Raw genomic sequence first — 22,588 nt, 5'->3', positions numbered from 1 at the left:
CTAATGACTTCTGCTGTGTTCCATGAGATGTTTGGATGAGGATGAAGCCCCGGGGCCATCTATATAAAGCATCTTACAGTAGGAGTGCTGATCTCGGATTAGTTTGGGCCTGAAGATCATAATGCATAGCCTATTGATTATATGGAAAAGCGGGACCTGATTCCCCCTGCTCTAAAGACAATGGAGGCTTTCTCCTGTCCTGATGAACAGCACTTCACCCTTAGTCAGCTGGGAGTCCTCTGGCTCCACTCATCTCAGCCTTTAATGCTCTGAGATGGCCTTGCTTGCCCTGTTTACTTGTGAGAGTATGTTACACTTTGAGGCAGTCTGTTGAGACAATTTGTGGCAATTGGTGTGCATATCTGCACTTTAATAATAATGGTTTGTGGCTGTTTTCATGTCCCTTTGCTTTTCCAGTGAGTAACATGATTTTCCTCTGTTTTTGTTTGTGTAGCAATATCAGATGGCTATGTTTGTCTGTGTGGTGTTATGCCCTCAGAATTGAGTGGTGGTGGTGTATGTATGCTGACAATGGATCATTTTCTTAGCCCGCTCTCTCTCTCTCGCCTCCATCTGCACAGTTATCAGTTTGAAGCTCCCTGGGTCTGTGGCTCTCAGCTTCTGAGTACACGACTCCTAGCACCCCATCTGTGTTTGGACAGGAAGGGAAGGGATCTTGTGGTAACCGTTTTATCTTGGCAGTTTAAGGACATTCATATGTTGTCACTCCTCTTCACAAAACAAACCATACATCAGCACTTTGTTCAGATAAAGAAAGTTCCCCCTTTTCTCTTTTCCCTGTGACTGGTTCTGTTAGGTTAAAGCCTTCTTTGCGCAACCCAGATCAGTGTTAGTATAACAGCTGACAGTGCATGACTAACTACTCCCGGTCTCCTGTTACAGGGCAATCATGGGCCACGGAGTCGGCTGAGGATCCGGAGGGTTCTGCAAAACGCACCAATCGTGAGTAGGGATGTATATTTGCTATTCTAGTACTTTTTTTTTCCCCCTGGATGTGAGCTCGAGCTAATGTTAGCCAAGGATACGAAAGGTACTGTGCCTTCCGAAAGTACCCACACCCCTTGAGTTTTTCCACATTTTGTTACAAAAGTGGGATTAAAATGGATTTAATTGTCTTTTTTTTTAAACTCAAAATACCCTGTCAAAGTGGAAGAAACATTCCAACGTTTGTAAAAAATGTATAAAAAAAATTTGAATGTTAAAAATATATATTTTATTAGATAAGTGTTCAACTCCCCCTGAGTCGATACGTTTTAGAATCACTGTTGCCAGCGATTACAGCTGTGAGTCTTTCTGGCTAAGTCTTTAAGAGCTTTGCACACTTGGACTGTACAATATTTGTACATTATTCTTTTAAAAATTCTTCAAGCTCTGTCAAGTTGGTTGTTGATCATCGCTAGACAGCCATTTTCAAGTCTGGCCATAGATTTTCAAGCTGAATTTAAGTCAAATCTGTGACTAGGCCACTCGGTAACATTTCAGTGTCGTCTTGGTAACCAACTCCAGTGTATATGTAGCCTTGTGTTTTAGGTTATTGTCCTGCTGAAAGGTTCATTTGTCTCCCGGTGTCTGTTGGAAAGCAGACGAAACAAGGTTTTCCTCAAGGATTTTGCCTGTGCTTTGTGCTTTTTATCCCCCCCACCAAAAAATTCCCTAGTCCTTGCCGATGACAGTCATGCCTATAACCAATGTTCCCTCAAATTGTTTTAGACAAAGGTAATTTCTGGTCTGCTGAGCGCAAGCTTGAACGTTGTGAAAATTCGGTGCAATTCTTTAAGCGCACATTTACTGTGAACAGAGGCTGTACCCTCTTTTTAAGTTAGCCACAGTAGCCTACTTGGACACTTAAAACTATTTGATCGTAATGTAGTCCTAGCCGATTGGCCTACCCATCAAAAACAATGAAGAAAATGAATCCTGTAACATTTTAACATGTTAAAATAGCTGTTCTATCATTCAGCCTACAATACATTCCGTGAGATTTAAAAAAATGTCATGCCCTGCATGATTTTAGTTAACTTGTATTTATCCACTTGTCTTTTAGACAAGGTGACCGAAAGTGTTTGATGCAAGAAACCAATTTACAAAATAAAAATGCATTATTAATCTCATACCATTATTACAGAGAATCTGACATTATGCCACCCACCATCTGAAGTGTAATTAGTAACTTCAACATGCTCTTTTTTTTTAATATATTTTTTAATTCACTGCTCGACTGAGGGATCTTACAGATAATTGTGTGTGTTGGGGTACAGAGATAAGAGTCAATCAAAAATCATGTTAAAACACTATTATTGAAACTTATGTGACTTGTTAAGCACAATTTTACTCCTGAACTTATTTAGGTTTGCATAACAAAATGGTTGAATACTTATTGACTGAAGACATTTCAGCTTTTAATTTTGTATAAATTTGTAAAAAATGTAGAAAACAACACAATTCCACTTTGACATTATTGGGTATTTTTTTTGTGTGTGGTAAGCCAGTGACGACAACCTCAATTTTAATATTTTTTTTTGTACAGTGGGGGGGGAAGTATTTGATCCCCTGCTGATTTTGTAAGTTTGCCCACTTACAAAGAAATGATCAGTCTATAATTTTAATAGTAGGTTTATTTGAATAGTGAGAGACAGAATAACGACGACAAAATCCAGAAAAACGCGTGTCAAAAATCTTAATGATTTGCATTTTAATGAGGGGAAATAAGTATTTGACCCCTCTGCAAAGCATGACTTCGTACTTGGTGGCAAACCCCTTGTTGGCAATCAGAGGTCAGACGTTTCTTGTAGTTGGCCACCAGGGTTGCACACATCTCAGGAGGGATTTTGTCCCACTCCTCTTTGCAGATCTTCTCCAAGTCATTAATGTTTTGAGGCTGATGTTTGGCAACTCGAACCTTCAGCTCCCTCCACAGATTTTCTATGGGATTAAGGTCTGGAGACTGGCTAGGCCACTCCAGGACCTTAATGTGCTTCTTCTTGAGCCACTCCTTTGTTGCCTTGGCTGTGTGTTTTGGGTCATTGTCATGCTGGAATACCCATCCACGACCCATTTTTCAATGCCCTGGCTGAGGGAAGGAGGTTCTCATCCAAGATTTGACGGTACATGGCCCCGTCCATCGTCCCTTTGATGCGGTGAAGTTGTCCTGTCCCGTTAGCAGAAAAACACCCCCAAAGCATAATGTTTCCACCTCCATGTTTGACGGTGGGGATGGTGTTCTTGGGGTCATAGGCAGCATTCCTCCTCCTCCAAACAAGGTGAGTTGAGTTGATGCCAAAGAGCTCCATTTTGGTCTCATCTGACCACAACACTTTCATCAGTTGTCCTCTGAATCATTCAGATGTTCATTGGCAAACTTTAGACGGGCATGTATATGTATTCTTGAGCAGGGGGACCTTGCGGGCACTGCAGGATTTCAGTCCTTCCCGGCGTAGTGTTACCAATTGTTTTCTTGGTGACTATGGTCCCAGCTGCCTTGAGATCATTGACAAGATCCTCCCGTGTAGTTCTGGGCTGATTCCTCACTGTTCTCATGATCATTGCAACTCCACGAGATGAGATCTTGCATGGAGCCCCAGGCCGAGGGATATTGACAGTTCTTTTGTGTTTCTTTCATTTGCAAATAATCACACCAAATGTTGTCACCTTCTCACCAAGCTGCTTTATGTTGGTCTTGTAGCCCATTCCAGCCTTGTGTAGGTCTACAATCTTGTCCCTGACATCCTTGGAGAGCTCTTTGGTCTTGGCCATGGTGGAGAGTTTGGAATCTGATTGCTTCTGTGGACAGGTGTCTTTTTTACAGGTAACAAGCTGCGGTTAGGAGCACTCCCTTTAAGGGTGTGCGCCTAATCTCAGCTCGCTACCTGTATAAAAGACACCTGGGAGCCAGAAATCTTTCTGATTGAGAGGGGGTCAAATACTTATTTCCCTCATTAAAATGCAAATGCATTTATAACATTTTTGACTTCCCTTTTTCTTGATTTTTGTTGTTATTCTGTCTCTCACTGTTAAAATAAACCTACCATTAAAATTAGACTGATCCTTTCTTTGTCAGTAGGCAAACATACAAAATCAGCAGGGGATCAAATACTTATTTCCCCCCACTGTATAGTTCCGCGGGTCGCCGTTTCTGTCATGTCTCACGGATCAACTCTGTATATCAGCGTAGCCGATGTCCCCCTTATGATTATATTGCTCAAAGATTTGGCTAATAAACCTTCATTTTTTTTTGCTGTGGTATCGTGATACTCAGTATGGAAGTCAAAAGTTATTGCAGGGCAAGTCATTAATGGATAAGGAGTTCAATGTCCCAATACAGTTCATATTCGTGCGTTCGGAAATATTCAGACCCCTTGACTTTTCCACATTTTGTTACAGCCTTATTCTAAAATTGATGAGGGGGGGAAAAAACAATTTAATCAATCTACACACAATACCCCATAATGATTTTTTTTTTTTTTTAATGTTTGCAAATGTATTAAATATAAAACACTATTACATTTACATAAGTATTCAGACCCTTTTCAGTACTTTGAAGCACCTTTGGCAGAGATTACAGCCTCAAGTCTTCTTGCGTATGACGCTACAAGCTTGGCAGACCTGTATTTGGGGCGTTTCACCCATTCTTCTCTGCAGATCCTCTCAGGTTGGATGGGGAGCGTCACTGCAAAGCTGTTTTCAAGTCTCTCCAGAGATGTTTGAGTCCTGGCTCTGGCTGGGCCACTCAAGGACATTAAGAGACTTGTCCCGATGCCAGCCTGCGTTATCTTGGCTGTGTGCTTAGGGTCGTTGTCCTGTTGGAAGCTGAACCTTCGCCCCAGTCTGAGGTCCTGAGCGGGTTTTCATCAAGGATCGCTCTGTTCATCTTTGCCTTGATCTTGAGCAGTCTCCCAGTCCCTGCTGCTGAAAAACATCCCCACAGCATAATGCTGCCACCACCATGCGGTGACCCATAGGGATGGTGCCAGGTTTCCTCCAGACTTGGCATTCAGGCCAAAGAGTTAAATCGTGGTTTCGTCAAACCAGAGAAACTTGTTTCGGCGAACTCCAAGCGGGCTGTCATGTGCCTTTTACTGAGGAGTGGCTTCCGTCTGGCCACTACTGTAAATGCCAGATTGGTGGAATGATGTAGAGATGGTTGTCCTTCTGGAAGGTTCTCCCACTTTCACAGAGGATCTCTGGAGCTCTGTCAGTGACCATCGGGTTCTTGGTCACCTCCCTGAACAAGGCCCTTCTCCCCCGATTGCTTTGTTTGGCCGGGCGGTGGTTCCAAACTTCTTCCATTTAAGAATGATGGAGGCCGTTGTGTTCTCGGGGACCTTCAATGCTGCTGAATATATTTGGTACCTTTCCCCAGATCTGTGCCTCGACACAGTCCTGTCTCGGAGCTCTATGGACAATTCCTTCGACCTCATGGCTTGGTTTTTGCTCTGACATGCACTGTCAACAGTGGCACGTTATCTAGAGGTGTGTGCCATTCCAAATCATGTCCAATCAATTGAGTTTACCACAAGTGGATTCCAATTAAGTTGTAGAAACATTTTAAGGATGATCAAGGGAAACAGGATGCACCTGAGCTCAATTTCAAGTCTCATAGGAAAGGGTCTGAATACTTATGTAAATAAGGTATTTCTGTTAGGTTTAGACATTTTTGCAAAATGTAACATATTTTCTCATTGTGGGGTATTGTGTGTAGATTGAAGAGAAATGTTGTATTTAATCAATTTTACAATAAGCCTGTAACGTAACAAAGGGGATAAAGTCAAGGGGGTTGAATACTTTCCGAAGGCACTGTATATCACATTGTTTTAGATTGCTGGTGACTTTTCTTAAGGTTGTCCTTGTTTTTACCACCTTTGTTTTGTGTATCTTCAGGCTTCCACTGCGGTGTATGACATGGCCACGGCCTCTTCCAGAACGGAGTGTAGCTATAACCACGGGCCGACGTCGCAGCTACATGCCGTCGTTGCCTGTGCCAAACTCAAGCGAAAGAAGAGCTTGTTTGGGACGTCCATCTATGTGGAGGTGACAGCGGAAGGGGAGTCGCGCCGCACGGCAAAGTCCCACAGCTCCTCCAACCCCAAGTGGGATGAGCGGCTCACTCTGTAAGGAACCCTACCTTCTGTGTGTGTTCTTAATGTGTGTCGTGAGTAGCCCATTTAATTCGCTCACCACCTTAATCACCTACTGTGGTCTGTTTTTGGTATGCTCTGGTAACGTTGTATTCCTTTCTGAATCAAGTCCCACTCTTTTTAGAGTTAGACCAATTCAGTATGAATCGTTTTCTGTAGTGCTGCTTCAATCTAAAGGTATCAGTGTTTCATGACAGTTGCTGGTTGAAAATACAATCTAGCATTAGAATGTACCAGAGGCCACCATAATAGAGCTTGTTTTAGAACCAGTGGACTATGACTTGCAGGCCACGGCTGAGCTTCAGACAGACAGCTAGCTAGCTACTCCTATAACATGTAGCATACACAAAAAGAAACCAAACAAACAGAGCCCTGGCTGTTGTCTGAGATAATTACCCCATCAAGGCAATTAGTGGCCTGGTTAATGAGTTTCTGAGGGCAAGTTTGAAATAGCACCCTTTTGCCTTAATAGTGCTCTACTTTTGAGCAGGCCCATAGGTCTCTGGTCAAAACTAGTGCACTATTCATACAGGATAAGGTGTCATTTGGAACACAGCCTGACATTTGGCTTTGACTCATTAAAACAAGAGAACCATAAAAGCTGCTAGGTTACAGGCAGTTCCTGCTAGAGTTGCAACTGAACAGATACAGAAGGGTCTTTTCAGCACAGTTCAAACCTCCGCACCAACAAGGGAAATAAAACAATAAAGCCAACAGGCTCTTTTTGGGAACAGAGTGTTCAGAGGAAAGATACAGTATGTCTGCTTTGGTTTTTCAATCATCGTCATTTCCTTGTGCTGTAGGCCATCTGCCCAGATTGGATGACTAAGTATTAAAGCTATTCAGACTGCTCAGACTTCTAGTCGTTAGTCCGCTCTTCCACAAGCTCACTGTGTTCCAATGAATCCACACTGTTCCCTTCTCAGCACCACCCCCAGGTTCCCACAGATAAATAAGACCTTTGAGAACTCATCTTCTTTGTTTTACCACAAATGCTCAGAAATCTCATGAGTAGCCTGGTTCCTGCAGGGGGAAAAAAAATGGTCTAGATTCCTTCTCCCTCTAGTTTTCCTATTCCAGTACAGAACAGGTTAGCTTCTTATGGATCAAATCCTGTTAACCTCTTACATCTAGACGTTCCGCTAGCAGAACACCTGCTCCAATATCCAATGATGGGCGTGGCGCGAATTACAAATTCCTCAAAAATCCCAAAACATAAATTTTTCAAACATATGACTTTTTTACACCATTTTAAAGACAAGACTCTCCTTTATCTAACCACACTGTCCGATTTCAAAAAGGCTTTACAGCGAAAGCAAAACATTAGATTATGTCAGCAGAGTACCCAGCCAGAAATAATCAGACACCCATTTTTCAAGCTGGCATAAAATGTCACAAAAACCAAAACCACAGCTAAATGCAGCATTAACCTTTGATGATCTTCATCAGATGACACTCCCAGGACATTATGTTATACAATACATGCATGTTTTGTTCAATCAAGTTCATATTTGTATCAAAAAACAGCTTTTTACATTAGCATGTGACGTTCAGAACTAGCATTCCCACCGAACACTTCCGGTGAATTTACTAAATTACTCACGATAAACGTTCACAAAAAACAGAACTATAGATACAGAACTCCTTTATGCAATCGCGGTGTCCAATTTTTAAAATGGCTTTTCGGTGAAAGCACATTTTGCAATATTCTGAGTAGATAGCCCGGCCATCATGGCTAGCTATTTTGACACCCACCAAGTTTGGTACTAACCAAACTCAGATTTACTATAAGAAAAATTGGATTACCTTTGCTGTTCTTCGTCAGAATGCACTCCCAGAACTTCTACTTAAACAACAAATGTTGGTTTGGTTCCAAATAATCCATAGTTATATCCAAATAGCTGCGTTTTGTTCGTGCGTTCAAGACACTATCCGAAGGGTAAAGAAGGGTGACGCGCCCGGCGCGTTTCGTGACAAAAAAATTCAAAATATTCCATTACCGTACTTCGAAGCATGTCAAACACTGTTTTAAAATAATTTTTTTATGCGATTTTATTTTAATTTAATTTTAATTTATTTTTTTCCTCATTAAAAAAAGCGATAATATTCCGACCGGGAAACCCTGTTTTCGTTCAAAGACGAAAAAATAAAAACATGGTGTCGGCTCGTGCACGCGCCCCCAGTCTCATTGTTCTCAGATCGACCACTATCCAAATGTGCTACTGTTTTTCAGCCATGGCCTGCAAAGTCATCATTCACCGTTCTGGCGCCTTCTGAGAGCCTATGGGAGCGTTAGAAAATGTCACGTTACAGCAGAGATCCCCTGTTTTGGATAGAGATGACAAAGAAGGCCAAGAAATGGTCAGAGAGGGCGCTTCCTGTTTGGAATCTTCTCAGGTTTTGGCCTGCCAAATGAGTTCTGTTCTACTCACAGACACCATTCAAACAGTTTTAGAAACTTTGGAGTGTTTTCTATCCAAAGCTAATAATTATATGCATATTCTAGTTTCTGGGCAGGAGTAATAATCAGATTAAATCGGGTACGTTTTTTTATCCGGCTGTGAAAAATACTGCCCCCTATCCATAACAAGCTAATGGGATCGATTTGACAACATCCGGTGACATGGCAGAGCGCCAAATAAAATTATTAGAAATATTTAACTTTCATAAAATCACAAGTGCAATACACCAAAATAAAGCTTCACTTCTTGTTAATCCAGCCACCATGTCAGATTTCAAAAAGGCTTTACGGCGAAAGCAAACCATGCTATTATCTGAGGACAGCACCCCATCAAACAAACACAGACAATCGTATTTCATCCCGCCAGACGCGACACAAAACTCAGAAATAACGATATAATTCATGCCTTACCTTTGACGAGCTTCTTCTGTTGGCACTCCAATATGTCCCATAAACATCACAAATGGTCCTTATTGTTCGATTAATTCCGTCGTTATATGTCCATTTACTTGGTGCGTTTGATCCAGAAAAACACCGGTTCCAACTTGCGCAACATGACTACAAAATATCTAATAAGTTACCAGTAGTCTTTGTACAAACATTTCAATCAACTTTCCTAATACAACTTTAGGTATTTTTTTTAACGTAAATAATCAATAACATTTTAGGCGGGATAAACTGTGTTCAATACAGGACGAAAACAAAGTGGAGCTAGCTTTCAGGTCGTGCGCCTCTAACAGTACACTTAACTCGACGCTCGTTCTGAACCGCCCTACTTCTTCATTACTGAAAGGAAAAACATCAGCCAATTTCTAAAGACTGTTGACATCCAGTGGAAGCGATAGGAACTGCAAGCAAGTGCCTTAATCTATATCCCCATAGAAAACCCATTGAAAAGAGTGACCTCAATTATTTTTTATTTTTTTCCTGGATGGTTTGTCCTTGGTGTTTCGCCTGCCAAATAAGTTGTTATACTCACAGACATTATTCAGAGTGTTTTCTATCCAAATCTACTAATAATATGCATATCCTAGCTTCTGGGCCTGAGTAGCTGGCAGTTTACTTTGGGCACGCTTTTCATCCGGACGTGAAAATACTGCCCCCTAGCCTAGAGGTTAAGTGTTGGTTTCATCAGCTGTTGTACGATATGATATGAAACACAGGTCAAAAATAAGTTTGATTGCAAAGGGCCTTTAAAGAATCCTGTAATAGTCTCCTGACCTTAATTTAACAGCAGGTAATTAGCAAAAAAGGCTACCAGTATGCAAATTATGGAGCCTAATGAAAAGCTCTCTTAACGATGCAATTCGATAGGCTACTGACGAGTCACTTACTTTAGTGTCTCGCAAGTCCTTATGGACTTCATATCGAAAATACAAACGGGATCTTTAGTTTACTTGTCCTGAATTGATACCATGGAGATATAACTACGTTGTATGATTTATGAATGGTAAGGATTTATGAGATGGACTTTATTCAGTCATTTCAACTTTATTTTTTTATTTTTTATTTTTTTTAACTTGTCCAGCTTGCTGTTCGTTAATCAAAGCACAGTCAGGATATGCGCCACCCCTCCGTGGCTGCCTATGAAACACACCATGGTCCAACGTTGACTTTTTTTCTCACTGGCCCGGTTGAGCCATTTGGCCAAAAATCTACTGGTCCGAACAGAATTGTTGCTGGCCCTGGCATGGTGTAGTTAAATGCATTGGGGTCATGCAGAGCCTTTAGGTTTGTATGCTCTCGCTCTGCTAACATATGGAATTGTTTTAAGATGGTCGTACCATGGATCATTTAGCTTTTTGATATATAATTTTAGGACCCCTGTAGGTAATTATTATTTTTTATTTAAGAAGTGTGTGTGTGTGCGTGGACACCTTCAAATTCGACTATTTCAGCCATACCTGTTGCTGACGTATGTGTGTGTATAATTGAGAGCACAGCTATGCAGTCTCCATGTACAAACATTGGCAGTAGAATGGCCTTACTGAGCTCAGTAACTTTCAACATGGCACAGTCTTAGTATCCCACCTTTCCAACAAGTCAGTTTGTCAAATTTCTCCCCTGCTAGAGCTACCCCGGTCAACTGTAAGTGCTGTTATTGTGAAGTGGAAATGTCTAGGAGCAACGATGGTCACACAAGCTCACAAAACAGCACCGCCGAGTGCTGAAGCGCGTAGTGCAACACTCATTACCAAGTTTCAAACTGCCTCTGGTTGAAACGTCAGTACAAGAACTGTTCATCGGGAGCTTCACGAACAGTTATTTTGCTGACATTTCTTCCAGAGACTGTTTGAAACTTGGTAGTGAGTGTTGCAACCGAGGGCAGATTGTTTTTAAGCGCTTCAGCACTCGGCGGTGCCGTTCTGTGAGCTTGTGTGACCTACCACTTTGCGGCTGAGCGATTGTTGCTCCTAGACGTTTCCACTTCACAATAACAGCACAAGCTTAGATCACCATGCACAATGCCAAGTGTCGGCTGGAGTGGTGTAAGCTCACCACCATTGGACTTCTCTGGAGTGATGAATCACGCTTCGCCATCTGGCAGTCCGACGGCCGAATTTGGGTTTGGCGGATGCCAGAAGAACGCTACATGCCCGCATACATAGTGCCAACTGTAAAGTTTGGTGCAGGAGTAATGGTCTGGGTCTGGTTTGGGCTAGGCCCCTTAATTCCAGTGTAGGGAAATTGTAATGCTACATCATACAATGACATTCTAGACGATTCTGTGCTTCCAACTTTGTGGCAACAGTTTGGGGCTAGGCCCTTTCCTGTTTCAGCATGACAATGCCCATGTCCACAAAGCGAGGTCCATCGAGATTGGGGTGGAAGAACTTGACTGGTGCCCAACCTCACTAATGTGATTGCTGGGGGGGGGGGGGGACTTGCTTCCATTCAGGCACAATGTTCCAACATCTATTGGAAAGCCTTACCAGAAGAGTGGAGGCTGTTACAGCAGCAAATGGGGGACCAACTCCATATTAATGCCCATGATTTTGGATTGCGATGTTTGACGAGCAGGTGTCCACATACTTTTGGTCATGTAATGTATGTATACTTTAACATTGCAAGTCACTACTCTATTCTTTGTTGTATTAATTGCATTCATTTTAGTTTCTAAATTAGTATGTGATTTGAGAATAGGATGCTGCCCCTTTAAGACAGATGTTCCAAAAAGAGATATTGACATGGCTATAGTCGGCTAGCCTAAAGGAATGCTAGGCAGGGTTGCCATGTCCTTGATTTTTTCCGACCAAATTAGGCTACTTTTTAAAACAATGTTGCAGGTGATAATGTATAGGTTGCAGGTTTTTGGGCTACTTCTAAGTTGCATCGTGAACGCCATGTCATTTCTCTTAAAAAAATATATTTCATGATCAGGTAGTGAGTGCAGGAGTGTGTTGAGAGTGCTGCAGCTGACTCCACTTTTGGCTGAGTCACGTGAGAGGAGACAGAGCAGACAGGACTTTTTACCAGTTGTAGATTGTCATTATGGAGACTATTACCTATTACTTTCCAACCCTTTTTCCATAAAACATTAACACGCTAAAACTGATGCGCATCAAGAAATAACGGTGACATTGTACTGGAAAACTACTAGGGGTGCACTAGAGCACATTAGAAAAAGCCGCTTGGAAGTGGTTTAAATGGCATTTTAATGTCTACTTTGCTCATGGAAAGCCGCATCAAGCGAAGTGTTTATTGTGGGGGGGTGGGAGTCCTCAATGAAAATGCCATTAAACATGGACAATAATTCATTTGCATCTGTTGGCCATCCAAGTATCCTATTAAATGATATGCCATTGTAGCCTACCATTTGATAAATATGTTAAAATGGCAATATCACTGGAGTCATTGCAAATCAATTTGTGCCACTTGTGTAGCCTAACTGGAGCTGGTAAACAGATTTAATAAATGGCCTATAACTATATTATGTATATTAATGGACATGTTTAGTTAACTTACAATTTAATTATCACTGATCAGTTTGGAGGACAAATTAGATTGATGTTAAGTCAGTCAGAATAGGCTACAGAAGAAGAAACACTGTCTGTTGTTGACAAACATATTCAGTTCATATTATTTGATTCAGTGATTTGAAATTACAACCGCATCCTCTGTAGCCTATTCCAGCAGGCTATTGGGCAACGCATCCTCTGTAGCCTATTCCAGCAGGCTATTGGGCAACGCATCCTCTGTAGCCTATTCCAGCAGGCTATTGGGCAACGCATCCTCTGTAGCCTATTCCAGCAGGCTATTGGGCAACACAATCACTTCTTACTTAGAAATTGCCTCACTATTCATGTTGAATGAATTAGTTTGTCAATTTGAACTAAGCAAGCTGCTAAATCGTTTAGCCTACGCAACATGTAGGGAATCTGAAATGATATGTAGGTCTATCAGGGGCTATAGGCTACCTGCATCTAGCTAAGAGAACCATGGCAAAGTTGAATTGCAGGCATTTTAGTCTGTATTCCAGCATTTCCCAAGCTCTATCATCAGGACCTCAAGGTGTGCACGTTTTTGTCTTAATTTGAAATCCGCTGTGTAGTGTTATGACAAAGACCAAAACGTGAACCCCTTGGGTTACTGAGTTTGGGAAACCCTGCTGAAACCCTGCTGTAGCCTATGCCAATAGAGCCCCACAGTGGAGATGTCATAAAACCTAGCGGTCAAACACGGAAATGGTTACATTCATTTTTCCTGTAGGGGATTTTAAAAACACTTAAAATAAGGGTTGTGTTTTGTGTAGGATTGATAATCATGTAAATCTCTTGGACAAGCTGACTTTTATCAATATTTTTGTCTCTACTCTGATTCGAAAATGCTAATTGGTGTCAAAGTAGACATCACGCAAGACTACAATTTCCTGCAAGCTCTTACACATCTCTAGCTGGCACCTTTGCTAACATGTAAATACATTTTGCCAATTTATTATTATATTTAGCTAACATTTGATAGATAATCCAGAGATGTTTTAAATTTTATTGTATTTTTAAAAAAAACTTTTTACCCCTTTTTCTCCCTAATTGTCTCATCCCTGCAACTCCCGTACAGATTCGGGAGAGGCGAAGGTCGAGAGCCATGCGTCCTCCAAAACCCAACCAAGCTGCACTGCTTCTTGACACAATGCCCGCTTAAGCCAGCCACACCAATGTGTCAGAGGAAACACTGTACACCGGTGACTGTGTCGGCGTGCATTGCGCCCGGCCCATCACAGGAGTCGCTAGAGCATCGTCCTAATCCGAACGATGCTGGGCCAATTGTGCTCCGCCCCATGGGTCTCCCGGTCGCGGCCTGCTGCGACAGAGCCTGGACTCGAACCAGGATCTCTAGTGGCACAGCTAGCGGTGCAGTGCCTTAGACCACTGCGCCACTTGGGAGGCCAATCCAAAGATTCTTACCTTTGCCTTGATTCGGTAGTCTCATCCAGATCATCATTGCATTTGTATTTCTTTGATAGCCACATTAGCAGCTAATTAGCATTTCATTTGTTTGGGTAAATACAGGCGGACATATTGATTTAAAGTCACCTTGTCTAAGAGGGAGTACTCATACTGTCGTGCTCTGACTTGTAATTTTTATAATCTCATAAATGGGCCATTTTATAATGGTTTGTTGTCTTAATATCTGGCACATAGTAACGGCACAATTGCCAGAAAATAACGTACTTAAATTATTAATATTGAAAAAAAAAAATGTAAGCTGGTCCAAGTGTTTCTCCCGCAGAGATTGAGATCCTCTGTCTAACTTTCATCACTCAAATTCTCCTGTTGGATTTATCTGTAGTTTATCAGGTTTGCAGACGACACAACAGTAGTTGGTCTGATTACCAACAATGACGAGATGGCCTACAGGGAGGAGGTGAGGGCCCTGAGAGAGTGGCGCCAGGAAAATAACATCTCACTCAACTTCAGGAAACGGCAGAGGGAGCATGCCCTAATCCACATCAACGGGACCGCAGTGGAGAAGGTGAAAAGCTTCAAGTTCCTCGGCTTTCACATCACTGACGATCTGAAATGGTCCACCCAAACAGACACAGTCTGGTGAAGAAGGCGCAACAGTGCCTCTTCAACCTCAGGAGGCTGAAGAAATTTGTCTTGGCCCCTAAAACCCTCAGTTTTACAGATGCACAATTTGAGCGAATCCTGTCAGGATGTATCACTGCCTGGTACGGCAACTGCACCGCCCGCAACCACAGGGCTCTCCAGAGGGTGGCTTGGTTCTTTCCAATGCATCACTGGGGGCAAACTACCCGCCCTCCAGGATACCTACAGCACCCGATGTCACAGGAAGGCCAAAAAGAAGATCAAGGACCTCAACCACCTGAGCCACGGCCTGTTCACCCCGCTAGCATCCAGAAGGCGAGGTCAGTACAGGTGCATCAAAGCTGGGACAGAGACTGGAAAAACAGCTTCTTTCTCAAGGCCATCAGACTGTTAAATAGCCATCACTAGCCGGCTTCCACCCGGTTACTCAACCCTGCTGCTGCCCCATATACATAGACTTGGAATCACTGGCCACTTTAATGGAACACTAGTCACTTTAATAATGTTTACATACTGCTTTTCTCATCTCATATGTGTATATACTGTATTCTACTGTATTTTAGTCAATACCACTCCAACATTGCTCAATTTAATATTTCTTAATTCCATTCTTTTCCTTTTAGATATGTGTGTATTGTTGTGAATTGTTATATTCTACTTCACTGTTGGAGCTAGGAACGCAAGCATTTCGCTACTCCCACAATAACATCTGCTAAATATGTGTATGTGACCAATAATATTTGATTAGATTTTTATGCAGGAAATTGATTTATTTACCCGGGTTTGAGCTCTGAATGCTCATTGGCTGAAACCCGGGGTATTTCGGACTGTATACCACGGGTATGACAAACCTTTTACTGTTTTATTACGTTAGTAAACAGTTTTATAATAGCAATAAGGCATGTTGGGGGTGTGGCATATGGCCAATATACCACGGCTAACGGCTGTATCCAGGCGTTCTTTCAACGTTCAAATTCCTTTATTACGTCTCGTCATGGCTCGCAAAAATGTACATATTGCTAGTATGTTCATTATTGAAGGTTTGGTTTTGCAAATCCCTTTCCCTTTAAATAAGCTCAGCGAGTAGATTGATGGGTGCTTCTTTTTGCTCAGGACAGCTCGCATGTGCTGTGTGAAATGATCAACTGATGTACTGCTCGAAGTTGTGACTCGTGGGACAGAACGTGGTGGTGCTTGAATGAACGGCCAATCCTATTGCTCAATGGTAGACGCGAGGTCTCCAATGGTAGTCCGCGACAGAGCAGGTAGATGTTGAACTGGAATGAAAAAATGTGCTGAAAAGTTATTTGCCCTGTCGTGCCAGTGACTAACGAGATCCACTGGCCCCTTGGGCCATTGTTAATGTCGCACCGTGCACAGGAAAATGTATAAATTAATGTGCCAGAAAACAATAGGTTAAGTGGATTTTGACTCGTCGTTGCCACACCATGTAAAGAAATTCCGATGCAACCAGCCCCAGCGCACACAACACACACACACATGTACCAAGAGGCGGGGCAGACTGTTAAACCAGGAGTGTTTTTCTTCATTGCCTGTTCTATCAATAGGTACTTTAAGTGGAAAAAGTACCTGGCTGAAAGTGAGTTTGTAGACAGCCGACACTAGTGCAAAACACTGCTGGTATATTGCGCTATATTTTTTGAATTCAGGATGAGGGCCACCATTTGCATTGGGGTTAAACACACTTGGTTAGCTATCAGCTTTTCCATTTATCAAACAGCTCATAGAAGGATTTACTGGAGATGTGTCCCAAATGGCACTCTATTCCCTATATAGTGCATTACTTTTGACCTAAACGACTAGGCCAGGGGTTGCCATTTGGGGCACAATCTGGATGTTAACTACCTTTTTTGTCTTTAAAAAAAAAAAAAAAGGTTTTTACTTCCGTCATCTGCCTCTGTACGCTTTCTGGTCGTCTCTGTTTGTTTTCTTATCTCTCGTTCTTGCACACTCTCTCTTCTTGGTTGCCTGTGTTTCTATAGACCAGGGTAGTTTTTTATTCTGCAGTCAGAGGCAGCCCTCGGTCTCTCTGAGGGGGAGGGGACCCGTGTGAGGAATACTAACCGGTCTGATTTGCAGAGGGGAAAAGAGGGAAGTCTGGGAGAGGGACTGTGACCAAAAACAAGCGTTTGCCAAAGGCTTAAGAAATTGTAATTGGCAAGGGAAAAGGCCAATGCGTTAGTCCTAGTATCATAGCATGGAGGTGCGATTAAAATCAATAACTAAACAGAACTCTTTGAAGTCTTAACAGGGTAACGACAAGGCGGACTCCTGAGTCTCCCTTCCCTTCAGATGTTGTGTATGCCACAGACAGACCGCTGAGACCTCTCCCTGTTAAAGCGTGTCCTGTGTATAGAGTTGATTGGATTAGAGCGCTGTCAGTGGCTGTGCCCAGACGACGGGAGACATGTTCAGATTGATGAGGGAGCCCTTCTAAGGATTGCTGAAAAACATGAACTATTATTATTATTATTATTATTATTATTATTATTATTATTATCAAATGCTGCATATCACCCCAGGTTGTGACACCTTGCTAGAAGACACAAGATCCTTCCTGTCTGGTTGGCTGTCTGTAGGTAGGTTTTCATCCAATTGGTGACAGGTTTTCAAGCGAATATTCAGAAATCTGGATAAAGCTATGCACATTTTCCCACCAGACATGTTTCCATCTAACTGATTTTATTGGGATTAAAGTGTGTGTGTGTGTGTGTGTTGACGTAGTGCACATAAAAAATAATTAATTTTACAGACACCAAAAAATCCCACCATGTCGAATGATTAAATTCTGTCGACATTTTATAAAATTGTTCCGGCATTCCCTGTTTCCTTAAGCCTAGTCGTGACTTTCTTTCCTGTCGGGAAATTAATCTGCATGAAATGGTTGGATTGAAACCAGTTTTTTTTCTGTCTGCCCATTGACTTCAGTGGTGCCACTTCTAGAATAATCAGTGGGGTAACAGGCCCTACAGTCATTGCATTGAGTCATGGTGATATTGACTGTTTGTAATGTATGCTGTGCATCCTGAAAAGCATATCAGCACTGAATGCGCTGTAATAGTGCTGGTAGTTTATTTCTATAGCAGAAGAATTGGATAAAGAAAGCACCGGTTAGTTGGTGTAAGATACGTTAAGAAAAACATGATTGCTCCCAAGGGGAAAATTGTCTTGGACGCACAGTACTGCTTTATAAGAAATGAACACTGTTGTGTAGTCTGACAGGTGTCCAGGTCACTTTCTGTGTGTGTGTGCGCTCGCGTGTGCATGTGGTGTAGTTGATGTGGAGTCTCCTCTGTCGCAGAAATGTCAGGCCACACACGCAGCTGGACTTTAAGGTGTGGAGTCACCACACCCTGAAGGCTGATGCTCTGCTGGGGAAAGCCACTCTGGACCTCCTCCAGGCCTTGGAGCAGCACGACAGGAAATGTACGTAGTTGGCAGCCCGCCTCAACTCTTTTTCCTCCTTTTTTATGTTCTAACCTTGACAATAACAATGTCAATTGGCAACAAGCTGAACAGGATATCAGCTCTGATTATTGCCCCAGAAAGAATTTGTTCTTACTCTTCAGGATGAACTGCAGTATGCCTTTCTGCTGTTGGGCACAGTATTCCACAGTAAATGATTTAGTAAGAATGCAGTTACTTTCAACTAGGGCCCCAAATACTGTATCAGACATTTTCTCGCTAATGAGTGTTACTAATACCTGTGTTCTCTTCCATCCTGTCTCTGCCATGCCCTGTCCCCGTCTCCTGTCTCTGCCATGCCATGTCTCCCCCTCTCTCCTGTCTCCCCTCAGTGGAGAACGTGAAGGAGGTGTTGAAGCTGGTGCTGGACAATAAGGGGGCTGTTATTGCTACGGGAGAGCTGACCGTGTTCCTAGACGGTCTGACCGTCAACCAGGAACAACTGCTCAACGGCAACGCTGCCACATCTACCAGTGAGTACCGCTGTGTGTGTCTGTCTGTTTTAGTATGCGTGTGGCTTGTCATATCTTTATGTGGATTTATTTGTAGTATGTATGCATGCATGTTTAGTTGTAGAATATTGTTTAGGATAACAGTGCCTTCGCCTCTCTTTCAGAAGTCCAGCAGAACGGTGATGCCATTCATGAAAATGGAGGGGACACTCCAAGGGCTCCCAACAGGTAAGAGAATAACTCCTGGCAGAAAACCATGTTGTGAATGAAGGGGCACTGAGTCAGCAGAAACATTTGGTTTAGATGGCTGCGGAAAGAATTTTATCAGCAGAAAATGTGGTGCCGCTTATATTGGAGGCAACCATAAACCAATGCTGAAAGGCAATGCGGTCTTACACACACACACACACACGCACGCACACACACACAGAGATAGAGCCCAGTTTTCCTGCCTTACATCATTGTGGTAGGGACTATATTTGTCCGGCTCTTGGAGCGTTCTCAGAAGCCTGGGTTATTAGAACTCTCACCTTGTAATTTATCAGAGCTCCGACTGCACATGTTCTGTCCCTCTGTCTCCCTCTGTCCCTAAATCAGGACTGCTTGCATGCAGGCCCAGCCACACAACTCTGATCTTTATTATCTCACTCACACTGTACAAGTGTAGGGCTAATATGGGTTTTATTACAATCCTCAAAAAGTGGATGTTGGCCATTTTATTCAGACCGAGAGGTGAAGGAGATGGCAGACAGACTTCATCTGCATTGCAGTTACTGCTGCGTCCAGCCTGTGACGACTGCATACACTGCCTTTGCACTTGCTTTGTCCCTCTCTCCGTCTCCCCCCTTTCGCCCTCTCTCCTACACTTCCTATAGCCCCTGTGCCCCTTCTCCCAGCTGTTAAACTAGGCTTGACTGTCACAGTATACACAACTCTACTGTGGATGGTGTGCGTGAATCCACCCACCTCCAGCAAAAACACTGCCCAGACTCTGATTGTGTTATTGGTGTGTTTGGGTTGTCCACATTGTGGCGCAATGTGCTGTGCCTGCCTCATGTAGGCTAGTTACGTCTGTGTCTGTCAGTGAGTGCAGAGACGAAACCTTGTTAACCAACACAAAGGCTCTCCTTCAGTCTTGCCTTTTTCATCACCATAGCACCCTTCCCCCTTCCTCTCTCCCTTGTCCTCTGCCCTGCATGACAATAGTCTCAATGTCACAAAGCGTTGCCTCTTCTCAGAACAAGGACTGCGTCACTAGTGCCCCGTACAGGACATACGCAGGGCGGGGCGCCCAGGCTCCCTTAACTCCCACTCTGAAAGACTGGCATCATAAGTCCTTCCCTCACACACACAGATGCACTCACATACCCTCTGTACTCTGTATCAATGCTTCTGTGGCACTTCACAGAGGAAGTGGAGTTGGCGGCATGTGCGTGGCCTGCCTGAAAAACAGGAAGCGGGTTAGTGTAGGTAATAACGTTTCTGCTTGCCGTTCTGAGGTACTGTGGTGATGCTGTTATCCTGGCCAGAAAACAGATATGGACATTTTTAGAACAGACTCAAAACAACATACACACACTAGTCTACAGAGAGAGTGCTGTCAGGCACATTCCATCATTAGTAGTGCTTTCAGACAGTGATTCGTCACCCCCATTGTGTTGTGGGAAGACGCGTTGTGTCTCAAGGTGGTTTGTCTAAAAGAGGGGCCTCCTTCTGACACATGATGGGGAGTCTAGCTACTGCCCCCATGTTTAACCCCACCATCACATAGGTCATAGGATCTGTCTCTGCACACGTGGATGATGAACTCGGCATTACATCCTTATTTGCCGTGTCCTATTTGTAGGGCTGGGCAATGTGGACAAATATTATTATTATTATTATTATTATTATTATTATTATTATTATTATTATTATTATTTTAATTTTTTTTACGGTATTTTATGTTTCAAATAAAAGTTGGGGGAAATGCTTTGAGTAGTTCATGATCCTAGGGTTGCAACACATGCATAGCTGATTTTCAATGGGGCTTTCTCCATTTTATACTGTTCAATTCAACTCCAAACACAGTCAGCATTTTCATACATTTCTGCATTTCCTGCACTTTTATTATCAATTAGACTCTGCCACGCAGTATGATACAGGCAAAACATCTAGGCCTAGTTAAGTGAACTATTGGAATCATGAAAATATAATGATTATTCTAATCCTCTAATAGGAATATAGTGGCAGCACCTTGCTAAGAAAAGACAAACTAGCAGACAGTAGTTTGCTGACAGTAAGATACACTATTAGTTTGTGTAATTATTGAAAGCTTGTTAAAAGCAGCATGTCAGCAACATGGTTGCATTCATCTGACCATGCTGAGTGAATGGCAGTGCCCGTGGCTCTGTGGTCGAGCAACTGCTCTCTCCTTGAGTAACAGGGTACGGCTTGGTGTGTTTAGCGGCATGCAGGAGGAGAGGGAGAGATGACTCGAGTATCAAATGGCGTAAACTGTAAGGGCCGGAGTTGTGTATTACATTTAACAAACCAAACATGGAAATTACATTTTAAAGGTTAAGTAAAAACTCAAACTGGTCCATTCATCAATACTGGTATACAGTATAGTAAAATACAGTATACTGCCCAGCCCTAACTATTTGTACTGATATTTAATTGATATTTCTTTGAAGGTTTATTGAAAAAAAATCTCTGTTCTGTTTTTTTTCTGAAATCTTTGTACCTTCAGTGCATTCGGAAAGTATTCAGACTCCTTGACTTTCTCCACATTTTTGTTTCGTTACAGCCTTATTCTAAAAATTTTTTTTTTTTTTAATCTATCTACGCACAATACCCTATAATGACAAAGCACAAACTGGTTTTTAAGAAACTTTTGCAAAAAATGTAAACAGAAATACCTTATTTTTACGTAAGTATTCAGAAACGTTGCTATGAGACTCGAAATTGAGCTCCGGTGTATCCTGTTTCCATAGATCATCCTTAAGATGTTTCCACATCTTGATTGGAGTCCTCCTGTGGTACATTTGAATTTATTGGACATGATTTGGAAAGGTGTGTGTGTGTGTGGATAAGGTCCCAGAGGTGACAGTACATGTCAGAGCAAAATTCAAAGGAATTGTCCGTAGAGCTCCGAGATGGGATTGTGTCGATGTACAGATCTGGGGAAGGGTACCAAAACGTTTCTGCAGCATTGAAGGTCCCCAAGAACAGTGGCCTCCATCATTCTTAAATGGAAGAAGTTTGGAACCACCAACATTCTTCCTAGAGCTGGCCGCCAGGCCAAACTGAGCAATCTGGGGGAGAAGGGAGGTAACCAAGAACCCAATGGTCACTCTGACAGAGCTCCTGAGTTCCTCTGTTGAGATGGGAGAATCTTCCGGAAGGACAACCATCTCTGCAGCACTCCACCAATCAGGCCCTTATGGTAGAGTGGCCAGACGAAAGCCACTCCTCAGTAAAAGGCACATGACAGCCCGCTTGGAATTGGCCAAAAGGCACCTAAAGGACACTCAGACCATGAGGAACAAGATGCTCTAGTCTGATGAAACCAAGATTGAAGTCTTTGGCCTGAATGCCAAGCATCGCGTCAGGAGGAAACCAGGCACCATCCCTACGGTGAAGCATAATGGTCGCAGCATCATGCTGTGGTGATGTTTTTCAGCGGCAGTGACTGGGAGACTAGTCAGGATTGAGGAAAAGATGAACGGAGCCAAGTACAGATATCCTTGATGAAAACCTGCTCAGGACCTCAGACTGGGGCGAAGGTTCACCTTCCAACAGGACAACTACCATTGGCACACATACAAGACAATGCAGGAGTGGCTTCAGGACAAGTCCTTGAGTGGCCCAGCAAGAGCCCGGACTTGAACCTGACCGAACATCTCTGGAGAGACCTGAAAATAGCTGTGCAGCGACTCTTCCCTTCCAACTTGACAGACCTTGAGAGGATCTGCAGAGAAGAATGGGAGTAACTCCCCAAAT

At 42.8% G+C, this 22,588-nt stretch overlaps 1 protein-coding gene across 4 annotated transcripts in view; it reads left to right on the top strand.

The window, feature by feature from the left end:
- wwp1 (WW domain containing E3 ubiquitin protein ligase 1) overlaps window positions 1-22,588 on the top strand; it is a 62,299-nt gene that overhangs the window by 16,503 nt on the left and 23,208 nt on the right. For all 4 annotated transcript variants that reach the window (XM_029699023.1, XM_029699013.1, XM_029698997.1 and 1 more), the window contains 5 exons: window positions 904-963; window positions 5,899-6,128; window positions 17,989-18,113; window positions 18,485-18,625; window positions 18,769-18,832. In XM_029699023.1, the coding sequence (XP_029554883.1) occupies window positions 5,920-6,128; window positions 17,989-18,113; window positions 18,485-18,625; window positions 18,769-18,832 (539 nt within the window). In that variant the 5' untranslated portion in view covers window positions 904-963; window positions 5,899-5,919. The remainder of the gene's footprint in view (window positions 1-903; window positions 964-5,898; window positions 6,129-17,988; window positions 18,114-18,484; window positions 18,626-18,768; window positions 18,833-22,588) is intronic.

The sequence above is a fragment of the Salmo trutta genome, chromosome 2 (assembly GCF_901001165.1).
Source record: "Salmo trutta chromosome 2, fSalTru1.1, whole genome shotgun sequence".
Taxonomy (NCBI): domain Eukaryota; kingdom Metazoa; phylum Chordata; class Actinopteri; order Salmoniformes; family Salmonidae; genus Salmo; species Salmo trutta.
The sequence above is the reverse complement of the archived record's forward strand: the minus strand, read 5'-3'. Positions and strand labels throughout refer to the sequence as shown.